The sequence below is a fragment of the Hemicordylus capensis genome, chromosome 4, assembly GCF_027244095.1.
Source record: "Hemicordylus capensis ecotype Gifberg chromosome 4, rHemCap1.1.pri, whole genome shotgun sequence".
In the NCBI taxonomy this organism is placed as follows: domain Eukaryota; kingdom Metazoa; phylum Chordata; class Lepidosauria; order Squamata; family Cordylidae; genus Hemicordylus; species Hemicordylus capensis.
This window is the reverse complement of record NC_069660.1, coordinates 209,782,339-209,794,418: the sequence shown is the minus strand read 5'-3', so window position 1 is coordinate 209,794,418 and position 12,080 is coordinate 209,782,339. Positions and strand designations below refer to the sequence as shown.

Here is a 12,080-nt window from a genome sequence, read left to right as displayed (position 1 = left end):
TTCCTCTGCTGTAATGAATGTTTTTACTTGCCACAGGATTTGCTCCTTTCACTACCTGCTCTTCAACTAGATGGTCACATCTTTCCATCAATTTCTTTCCAGGGCGTTATATTTCTGGTTTAAACTACTCCAGCAAATAAGGTCACATTTGTTTTTAATAGCCCACCAGAACACAGATAACTGCACTTGTCACTTTTGTTAAATCAGTGTACAGAAAGATAGAAAGAGGTCCACTATACAAACTTCTCTGTCAGGAGCAGATTCTTATTAGTACAAAAGACTGAGTACCTAGAAGACTGGCTTACACGCACTTGCACCCTATACTCAAAGAACAGTTTAATCTTGCTACCAACCCCCATTCTTGTAATGCCCTAGCTATCAAATTAAAAACAAGTCCTTCCTATCCCAAATATAAAATCCAAGTTCTGCCCATGCTGAGCACCAAAAATCCCTATGGCAGTTAATGAGATGTTTTAGCGGACACAGTTGTAATTCTTCATTGGTCTGCATATTTTCAACACAGGCTCAAAATGTGTTCCTGAGGGACCCAGTCAAATGAGTGTACCTGTCTCAGATAAACTCCTTTAGTAAAACTGATCAAGTTGAGAATGCCAAGCCACTGGAGAGAGTGGCATGTGAAAGATGATTTCTTGGCCTGTGGTAAGGTTTTGCAAGATTCTGAAAATTTAAATAATCCACTGATTCAATGAAAGTCATAGATGGTAAGTGTGGGAAAAGTCAAGGTTCACTTTAGTGTAAAGTCCCCATTCCAGTGCTTCAGACCACATGCATCTATCCAGTGTTCTAATTTTTTTCATCTGTGTGCGCAATAAGTTTTGTTCTGGGCAGCTGTATCAAGACAGTGTGTGCACACATGCATTCAGAGTGGGGCCTTTCTGATTCAACCCGAGGGGGATCTAAAATTTACTGAGCGGACATCAAAAAACTTGTGAGCACATGCACGTGTGCACGCCTTAGAGGGAACACTGCATCTATCCCTCAGGAGTATCTTATACGATTGTATAAAGGTATCAAAAAGAACTACACTACTGCTGTTTTGCAATTTAATTGTATTAAATAAATGATTCTAAGATCAAGTCTTTGAACCTTACTGTGAACCTTGTTCCCACAACTACCCACCCCTTTGAATCTAAATTCTTGCCCTCCAGAATCTGAAATGACACTCCTGGGAGCTTTCATTATACCAAAGGTGGGAGGGGCTTAAGTAAGCTGCAAGACCAGGGTGAGTCACATTTAGGAGTATGTTTGGGAAGGGGCTTTAAGATTCCCCACCCAACATCAAAATGCTACCCAAAGTGCTTAGTAGCTGGCAGGGTCTTTTGAAGAAAGGTTTCCCATACAAGTTAATTAACAATAAGGTTAGAGTGAATTAACAACTTTCTTTAAACATGTCTTAACACAGTATTCATTTTCTTTCTCATACCTCAGCTGCCAACTAAGGGTGTTTTGTTACTGACTGTAGAGACTAGATTTCAAAGCGTGAGAAATGTTCAATGGAGTATTTCAACAGAACAATCATTAAAGAAACCATTTCCTGCATGCTTATTGTAGTTCACTGCTTAGTCTAATGATCAACATCATTTACCAAGACATCTGTTGAAAGAAAAACACTGTGATGAACTCTCATACCAAAGCTGTCTCAACCTCTCATAATATTTTCAATCTTCCCCTCCTGAGGGCCCTCCAGCTCTACCCCTCCCTATTTTCTTCATTATCTTCCTCACCCTTGGGGGCTGCCAGAGAGAGGGATGAACACGGGGGCCCCTCTCCCCTAGCTATGCCCCTGTTCCCCTCTATCACATAGGAACATAGGTTGCCATATACTCAGTCAGACCATAGGTCCTTGACTACACAGACTGGCAGCGGCTTCTCCAAGGTTGCAGGCAGGAATGTCTCTCAGCCCTATCTTGGAGATGCCAGGGAGGGAACTTAGAACCTTCTGCTCTTCCCAGAGCAGCTCATCCCCTGAGGGGAATATCTTACAGTGCTCACACATCAAGTCTCCCATTCATATGCAACCAGGGTGGACCCTGCTTAGCTAAGGGGACAAGACATGCTAAATATTAGTTGCCTACAGTACTCTTAAAATTTATTATCTTAAATATTTATCCACATTTTAATGAGGATTTTAAGCATTTTAAGTACTTTTTATTTTTACACACATCTTTCTATTGAACTCCAGCTGTCAAGAAGAAGAAGAATTCACAACCACACTAAATAATTCACAAATTGTTGACTAATTATTTGGTGAAAAGTTAAGAATCATGATTATACGGCATGCTTTCATCAGCATTATGACATTCCCTATACTTGGGAGCAATTTTTATGAGCATGTGGGCTTGTCCATAGTGAAATATCTCATCCTCTGGCTCTACTACAGTTAACATGCTCAGTCAAGACATTGAGAAGCATCTCTAGGAAAAGCAGGTAACTCCTCCCACCCACAATTTCTGGAGCAAGTGCAGGAAGCCAGACTGCATAATCACCACTGGTTCTGCACCATTCCACATCAACTGACAGAGACTAGCAGGGACTGCAACACTGAACACATTCAGACTGCAGAGACCAGAAGTGCAGGAACAAAATGTCCAAAAAGCCCAGTTGTCAGAATCTTTACACCGCCAAGGACTCAAATATCAAAGCCCAATTATTATTTAACACACCATATATCAACAAAAAAATTCAATGCAATTTAAATGAAATTAAAAAATGGGTCCCAAAAGGGCTTACAATCTAAAAAGTAACACAAGGGAACACCAAAAACAGCCACTGGGAAAGCTGCTGGGTTGGAATCAATAATAAAACTTGCTCTTCCCATGTTAAATATAAGAGAACCACCACTTTTAAATGTGCCTCTTTGCCTACTTAACCAGGGGTCTTTTGAGAATACTACAACAAAATCCTCTATGTTAGGATATTCAGCGCAAGGCCCATGGATCACACCAGACACAACCAAGTTTTTCCCTCCCCATCCATGAGAACCAGATGATACACAAGACTTATGAAATATGAATGGCATTGCTTCTATATACATAATATGTACTTCTGCAGCAGAAGTACTATTTTCCCCCCTCAAGGAACCAGCCCTGAGCAATGATGATCTTTGAAAAAATCAAGTGCAGTTTCAAGTTAGTAAGCTATGCCCCTCTGTCCAAGAAAAATTGGTCACCATTTGAAGAAATGAAAAATCAGCACATTCTACAAGAACTTTATTCATCTCCTACTTAAATCCAATTTTAAAAACTTTTTTTCAAAGGTGGAACATTTGATATCAGCATGTATACCAATCCCAAAGGAATCAGGAATGGCATTCAAGTTTGGGAGGAGTGTATAGGAGTTACCTGCTAAAATGTGTCCACCCATACACAGGAAAAACAGACCCTATTTTCCTCGATAGTGTGATGTCTAATCACACAAACTCACAGTCATTGGACATTTTAGAACCTTTAATAGTCAGCAGAAGTCAATACTAAATGAAGATATTAGAAAGTGCAAACTGCTTGAGAATATGCTGGCACATTGATTATACAAAATAAAAGGACAATTTGACAAACTGATGCTAAGAGCATCTGTTTTGCACTCAGAAATCCCCAGTCTTAGGCAACAAAGCTGAGAAAGGCCTCTGCCTAAGGCCCAAGACCGCCATTGTCCATATTTCATAGCAGTATTAGCAGTAACACTCATCACTTGTCCTTGAGGAGCAACACATTAAGTGCTTCATTACCACACAGGCATTTATTCCAGCCAACAAGTCTTTTCCTTGCTTCAGTCCTGGATTTGTTTACATGTTCAAGATATAAAATGTGAGATAATAAGTGTGAGGAAAAGAATTTCTAAATAGTTAATAGAGCTCTCAGTCAGTTACCCTGAGCCAGCCATAGAACGATGTAAATAGTACAACGGTCAGTGCTCTACATATATGGAACAGAACACCAGCAAAGAAAGTCACATTCAGGGGTGACTTGAACATGTGCTCTGCCAATGATCATCAATCATGTATTTCTAATTTATGAAGTTAGGAAACAAAGTATTCAAAATATCTGCTGTGTCCAGTAGAACTGTAAGCTTCTAGGATGAGCTCTGATTTTTGACCTGTGTTATACTCAGATCTGTTTAATTTGTTTTTATCTTGTGAGATTGTTTTAACTTAGTAATAGTAATAATTTTATTTACAGTCATTGACCAAACAGTTTTAACTTTTTATTCTGTGAAATTGTTTAAATTGTCATTACTTTTTTTAACTTGTCTTACATTTGTTGTGCTTTAAATTGTGTAGAGATGCACACATCGGGAGGTATATAAAAGACTGTACATGGCGATCACAGAAGTGGCAAAGACCCTTCCAGAGGTGTAGCTATAACTGAGCGGATGGGTTCAAAGAACCCGAGCCTCCAGCCCCTGAGGGCCCCCCAGCTCCACCCCTCCCTATTTTCTTCATTATCTCCCTCACTCCGAGGGTCCACTGGGGAGAAGGGCAAAAATGGGCCCCTCTCTCTCCTAGCTACACCCCTGGACCCTTCTGCTTTTAAGAATGGTGGTTGACAACTATGCGGCTGTTTAGCCTATACACAAATCTACTTATTTGGCTCTCCCTCTAAAACAAGAAAACTCTTTTAAAAACCAAAGAAGCTGATGTTAATCCTGTGGGATCACCAAGGCTTGCATGAACATTGTATTCTCTCCCTTGGCTTAGCACCTGCCAGGTTCATAAAATGATAGGCAAACAACATTAACTGGATGCAACTCAGCTATGATAATTAAGTTGCTGAATTCAGAGGCCTCCACACACCCTGGGGCCCCCCAAATTGTCTTTAGTCTGTCCTGGATGGTGTTATTTGTGCCCTCAAGAACCTACCCGTTTAAAAAAATGCCTCTGTTCACGATTCCTGCTGTAAACTAGTGCAAGTCTGCAGGTGAAATTCAGAATGTGTATGGCATGAGTATAATCTACTTCTGAAGTAACACGAGTACAAAAAACAGCAAATTTCCGGGGGTAGGGGGAGAAATGCAGGAGACAACAGAACTTCCAAATATGGTGGGGAACCAATCGTATCACCCAACGGTTTTTACTTGTATTAACAGGTTTCTAGCGCGGGCACGCTTATATATGTGTTTACATACATTCACACACTAACACCCACGTGACATCTATCCCCAGGTGCCTTCAAGAACTTCCCAAAGGCCCCACCCCTTTCTCCTCGTCACTCACCCAGGTTGACAAAGCTCATGACCATGTCAGCGTCATTGAGGAAGGCGCTGTCCTGCGAGCTGGCCAAGGTGGGAGAGCCACCGTGGTTGCCGGAGGATCCCGAGTGATGACCGAGGAGCGTTTTGCGCTGCAGGGAGGGTGCGGCAGGGGGTGCTTGGCTGCTCTCGCGGCGCTCTGCCGCTCCCTCCTCCTCCTCCTCGCTGGACAGGGTATTGTACAGATCCAGCATGAAGAGAGGAGCCGCGTTGAGTCTTACTGGCTGGGGCGCCAACTGTTGCCGCTGCTGGTGAAGAGGAGCTGCCGCCGCCGCCGCCTGCTCTTCTTGTTGCTGCTGTAGTAACCCGTGCACGGGCCGGGGCCGGTGAGGCAAGCCCAGCACAGACAGGATCTCCTTCTGCATCTCCCGTTTCTCGTGTGACTTGAGGCGCCGGTAGAGGAAGCCCGCAGGGGAGGAGGTGGAGACTGGCGGCGCCTGAGGCTGTTCTTTGCTGCTGCTGCTGGCGCTATCGCCTGCAGCGCTCCTGCTGCCCGGGAGCAGCGCCCCCGCGGCGGGCAGAAGGAGCAGCACAGGCGGCGGAGAGCAGCAGCAGCCACGGCTGCTACACACCAGTGCCCACCACCAAAGCCAGAGCAGCCTCAGAGGCATTGCTCTCCGCTTCTCCTTCCTTCCCTCACTACTTGAGGGTTTGTTTTTCTTACACGAAACCCGGACTTGGAAACTCTCTCGCCTGTTCTGCCCCCGCTTCTCCCGGGTGGAGGGGTTAATTCATTGACGGGGAAGGGGAGGATTTGAAGCCTCTCGTAGTCTTTAAGCCCATTTTTACCCCCTTCGGCCCCACCTCGCAGGGGCGCTGCAAGGGGGTCTCCTCTACAGCCTCCGCGCTCCCTAGGCGGGCTGGCTGGCTGACAGAAGCTCAGGTGCAACTTCCCCTCCCCTGACGCACAAAAAGGCTAGCCGCTCACGGCACAGAGGATTACTGCCCGCCAAGTGGTCTGTTTTTCCCCGCAAGCGGGGCAGCGGGCAGTTTGCGCCGCTCTCCACCGCTTCTCCCCCTCCACCGCCCCAAGAGTAAGTGGCAACCCGAAAAGGTGCAGCCCGCCCGCTCCTACTTATCAAAGAGTCCCTTCCAATAGTGGAGTTCGAACAGGGGGAAAAGACGCTCTCGACAGTGGTGGGAAGAGCTGAAGAAAAAAAGAAATGCCAAAAAGTAAACGCCAACTTTGTTTTCCTTTCTCCCCAGCAGGCAAAGTCCTTGCAAAAACAGCTGCTCCCTGTGAAGGTCTCTGTTAGAGGCTTGCGCGAAAGCTGAAGGGAAAATTCAAGAGAATCCCAATTGCGCGCGCTCTCCCTTCGTCAGCACGAGCAGTCTTGAGTCAAGTCACTCATGTGAGCCGCCGCTGCTGCTGTTCCTCGCAGGTACCGCAGCTCAGCTGAGAGAAGCGCCCGCCTCCCTCTCTTGTGATGGGCAGCGGAGGCAACTATTAAAGAGGCTCTCCGTCCCTGTCCGTCATTTCTGAAGTTTCTCCTCCCCGGGAGGGGGCGTTGCCTCCAAACTCCGAGCTGGCTTCTGCTCCTCAGAATAAGATAGGCGGATAAAGAATCAATTGACACTGCAGAAATTGAAATATATCTGAAGAGGATGAGGGGGAGGAGAGTGTTCGGCTTTTGGCTGGAACGAGAGTGGTTCTCAGGTGCTGGAAAGAAATAGAAGTTTAGGAGGGAACATTCTTCGGAAAATGGTTCTTGGGGTGAAATATTGACTTTCAAGCAATATCTTACTTTCAACTACAAATCCTATTTTGTGTCCGAAGGGCTTTCTTTTCTACTGGTTAACGCTGCTTTAAATGATGTGCTTGATTTTGTTTGAGGCAAAAAGAGAACCAGGTGATGAGGATCAGAGGCAAGATAGGTGAGAGTAAGAGAGAGACAGAACAGCTTGGAACAGAAGGTTGAGAATGGGAATTAGTAACTTAATTCAGATCTCATACTTGAAACAACAAAACTTTAATCCTATGTATGCTTTCTGGCATGCTTCCTCAAACTTGGTGGTGGTACTATTTACTTAAGGAAGCATGCATGATATTGGCTGAAAGTGGCAAAACTAACTACTAAACTTAACTGCCTCTACTGACAATATGCAGACATATAAGTTTCACAGAGCTCTTGGTCTGGAACTCATATTGAAAGATCTTCACAATGGTTCCTATGTAGGTTCTTAATTGAATTACCTGAAGCTCCTCTTTCAGATCATGGAAACCCATTCCTTAACCCTAAAAACACAGTATTTAAAGTATATAAGTACATTTTAAGTAATTCATGCCCAGCAGAGTCGTCAAGGGTTGTGAGGGGGTAAGAATGTGCTCCCACCCCCTCGAATTTGAACTTGTAACTACAAGTCAGTCACTCACTGCCACATCTTCAATGACATTTTTGCAAATAAAAACTCTTGTATTTGGGCGAACTAGATTCCAGTTATCACAGAGTCTACTGTGAAGATGTCCAGCAACTCCTCTTATAGGATTAGATTGGATCACTTTCAGTTTGTGACGCCTGAGGATGTGGACAAACTGCTTCAGACTGTGCGTCCTACAACTTGTTCTCTTGACCCTTGCCCAACTTATTGGGCTCATTTCATCTGGTAATTGTATTATCGGAGAGGGCCTAGTAAATATTACAAATATTTAGGCCTCCTTGTCTTAAGGAGGCTATTGTTAGACCACTCTTCAAACTGGCTTTTGAGAGGGCTATGGGGTCGAGACTGCCTTGGTTGGCCTAATGGATGATCTCCAATTAGCTAGCGACAGAGGGAGTGTGACTCTGTTGATTCTTTTGGATCTCTTGGTAGCTTTCGATACCATCAGCCAAGATATCCTTCTGAGTCACCTGAGGGAGGTGAGATTGGGTGGCACTGTTTCACAGTGCTTCCATTCCTACCAGTCTGGTAGATTTCAGATGGTGTTGCTTGGAGACTGCTGTTCTGCAAAGCAAGAACTAAAGTATGGAGTTCCACAGGGCTCCATACTGTCTCCAATGCTCTTTAATATCTACATGAAACTGCTGGGAGAGGTCATCAGGAGGTTGGGTGCAGAGTGTTATCAATATGCTGATGACACCCAGATCTATTTCTCCATATCAACTTCATCAGGAAATGGCATAACTTCCCTAAATGTCTAGCTGGAGGTGGCAATGGGCTGGATGAGGGATAACAAACTGAAGTTGAATCCAAATAAGATAGAGGTACTGACTGTGGGGGGTTGGGACCCAAGATATGGTTTAGATCTGCCTGTTCTGGATGGGATTACACTCCCCCTGAAAGATCAGGTATGTAGCTTGGGAGTGTTCCTGGATCCAAAACTCTCTCTGGTTTTTCAGGTTGAGGCAGTGGCTAGGAACGCTTTTTATCTGTTTTGGCTGATACATCAGCTACGCCCATTTCTGGAGGTAAATGACCTTAAAACCGGTGTATATGCTGGTAATCTCAGGGCTTGTCTACTGTAATGCACTCTGTGTGGGGCTGCCAGCCAGATTGATCTCTGGGACAACCCAAAGGGACCATATAATGAGCCTCTGGTGGCGCAGTGGTAAAACTGCCGCCCTGTAACCAGAAGGTTACAAGTTCGATCCTGACCAGGGGCTCAAGGTTGACTCAGCCTTCCATCCTTCCGAGGTCGGTAAAATGAGTACCCAGAATGTTGGGGGCAATATGCTAAATCATTGTAAACCGCTTAGAGAGCTTTGGCTATAGAGCGGTATATAAATGTAAGTGCTATTGCTAAGTGCTATATAAAATAGATTTTAAAAGGACTCCACTGGCTGCCAATATGTTTCCGTGTGAAACACAAAGTGCTGGTTATTACCTATAAAGCCCTCAACAGCTTGGGTTCAGGGTACTTAAGAGAGTGCCTTCTTTGTAGGGATGTGCACTAACCTGTTCGGAGGCCCTTTTACGGGCCTCCGAACAGGTTCAAACATGGGGCCTAGTTTGAAGTTTGAATGTGGCAGGGGTGCCTCTTTAAGGGTAGGGGAGGGTGCATTAACCCCTCCTGCCACTTTCCCCCCATCAGCGCTCATTACTGTTAAGTCTTCTGGGAGGCAGCGTACCTGCCCTGTTGCCCTCCTTGGCCAGAAGTGGCTGGAAGTACCATGCACTCGTGCACCCGTTGCGCGTGCAGATGGGCACGCACACATGCCCTGTACTTCCAGCCGAGGAGGGCATCGGGGTGGCAGGGAGGTATGCTGCTGCCCCGAAGACTTTTAACAGTAATGAGCGCCAGCGGCAGGGGAGCAGCGGGATAGGTAAGTGTACCACCGCCACCTTCAAACCGCCCAGCCGCAGTTCCGTGCACATCCCTACTTCTTTGTCATGAACCTTGTCTCCTATTGAGATCATCAGAGGAGGTCTAGTTACGGTTGCTGCCAGCTCATTTGGCAACTCAGAGCCAGGCTTTCTCTATGGCTTTGGAATATGCTCCCTGTCAAAATAAGAGCTTTTACATCTTTGTTTTTAGGAAGACCCCCCAGACACACTTGTTCTCTCAGGCTTTTAATTGAAATTTTAAACTGTTTTTATCCCATGAAATTGCTTTAACTTTATTCTGTGTAATGGTTTTGTTTTTACTCTTTTATATTTGTTTTAAATTGTGTACACCATCTAGAAATACACCAATCAGGGGCATACATATGATAAATATGTATGCCTTTGTACGTAGTTCGGAAACTTCAGTTAGTTCAAAATGCGGCAGCCAGACTGGTCTCTGGGGCAACCTGGAGAGACCATATTATGCCTGTCTTAAACAGTTGCACTGGCTGCCGATAAGTTTCTGGGAGAAATAAAAAGTGCTGGCTATTACCTTTAAAGCTCTGAATGGCTTGGGTCCATGCTACCTTAGAGAGTGCCTTCTTCAGTATGATCCCCATTGCTCATTGAGGTCATCTGGAGAGGTCTGTCTCCAGTTGCCACCGGTATGTGTGGTGGCGACTCGGAACCAGGCCTTTTCTGTAGCTGTTCCTGGCCTATGGAATCCACTCCCAGCAAATATCTGCAGCTTAGACTCGCTGTCGGCCTTTAAGAGAGCCCTAAAAACTTACTTGTTTGGCCTGGCCTTCCAAGGTTTGTAAGTTGTTGTTGTTTAAAGTATTAATTACTTTTAAATGGTTGTTTAAATTGTTTTTTTGAATTGTTTTTATATTGTTTTTAGAACTGTTTTAATGGATTGTGTTTTTAGGTCTTTTTAAATTTGTTGTACACTGCCCAGAGCCTTTGGATGGGGCAGTTTATAAATGAAATAAATCAATACTCAAGATTTAAAAGCAAGAATCCTCATGACTGTCCCAGGGAAGATCTGCATATCTTGACTACACAAAACCTGTTGGATCCATCTTTCCTTTAGCACTTGGCTCACAAGCAAGGTTAGCTGCGAGGTGGGCCTTGAAGGGTCTCTGAGGAACCTGGAAGACTGATTTGGAATACCAGTTGCAGGGGAGCAACAGCAGGAGAGAGGGCATGCACATACCTCTTGCCTGTGGGCTCCCCAGAGACATGAAACAGGATGCTGGACTAGATGGGCCTTGTGTCTGATCCAGCAGGGCTGTTCTTATGGAAGGTTTTGTCTCTGTATAACAGCAGAACAATTCTGTGTGATGCTATCTTCGTAAGCACATGATCAGAATGTTCTTCAAAAAGTGGGTATCTAGCATGTTAGAAGCCACCTAATGGCACAGTGGGGAAATGACATGACCAGCAAGCCAGAAGTTGCCGGTTTGAATCCCCACTGGTATGTTTCCCATAGTTTGGGAAACCTATATCGGGCAGCAGCGATATAGGAAGATGCTGAAAGGCATCATCTCATACTGCACAGGAGATGGCAATGGTAAACCCCTCTTGTATTCTACCAAAGACAACCACAGGGCTCTGTGGCCACCAGGAGTCGACACTAACTTGACAGCACACTTTACCTTTAGCATGTTAGAAACTAAATTTGTTTGAGGCAATTTTAAATGCAGTTTTAAAGTAAAACTCTACCCCCCCAAAAGCACCCTAATACACCTACCACCTATAAGACGACAAGTACTTGAGGTGGGAACTCTTCACTAGAGAAAAAGGTAAAGTGTGCCCTCGAGTCGGCGTCAACTTCTGACGAACACAAAGCCCTGTGGTTTTTCTTTAGTAGAATACAAGAGGGGTTTACCAGTTCACTAGAGAACTGTTTAAACATGTTTCAAATAATTCTATCCCCACAAAACCTTTTCAGGCTACTTCCAGAGAAGCCTGAAGAACAGCGAGACTAGTGCTCCTGCAGTGCTTCCACTGTTAACTCTGATAACACCTTAGTTTGAAACATATCTGGAACCAATAGTTGCTATTTAAATATTCTCATTTCTTGAATATTGTCTCATTGTGTTTAATGTGGGTTTACCCTTCCAGCTTCTCACATTTTGTATTAGTGTTCTTAATGAGAATACACAAGAGCAAATAGTGGAAGGATTGCAGAGTTTCAGTATAAACTCTGAGGAGGTTAGGACTGCTGTTCCTTTAAAGTTATCCTCTATTCTGGTTTGTAGTTTAGATTTTTTTTTTTATGGCATTGCATAATTTTTTTAGGGTGTCTCTGTTCCGTGCCATCATGCTGCAAGGTGTGGAAAGAAGCACCTGCAAAAATCTCTCTGCTATGTGGCTGTTAAAGGTACAGGAACTCTGTCATTCTTATTAAGTTACTGACCAGCTGAGTATATAGACTTATACTGGGCTGTGACTCGGTCTTATGATCTTAAAGATCTAAGTCCATTTGAAAAGGAGTTGCAAGAGCTTACTGCCAGGCACGTAATCAGAAAAAACTCTCAGACTGACAA

The 12,080-nt window shown here is 44.5% G+C and overlaps 1 protein-coding gene across 1 annotated transcript in view; it reads right to left on the bottom strand.

Moving 5' to 3' along the window:
• The window catches only part of BMP6 (bone morphogenetic protein 6), a 137,501-nt gene extending 130,283 nt beyond the window's left edge, over positions 1–7,218 (bottom strand). The window contains exons 1-2 of the mRNA XM_053313332.1: positions 7,011–7,218; positions 5,231–6,925 (exon numbers count right to left, since the gene is read on the bottom strand). Of these exons, the coding sequence (XP_053169307.1) occupies positions 5,231–5,876 (646 nt within the window). The 5' untranslated portion in view covers positions 5,877–6,925; positions 7,011–7,218. The remainder of the gene's footprint in view (positions 1–5,230; positions 6,926–7,010) is intronic.
• Between the last annotated feature and the right edge of the window lie 4,862 nt (positions 7,219–12,080).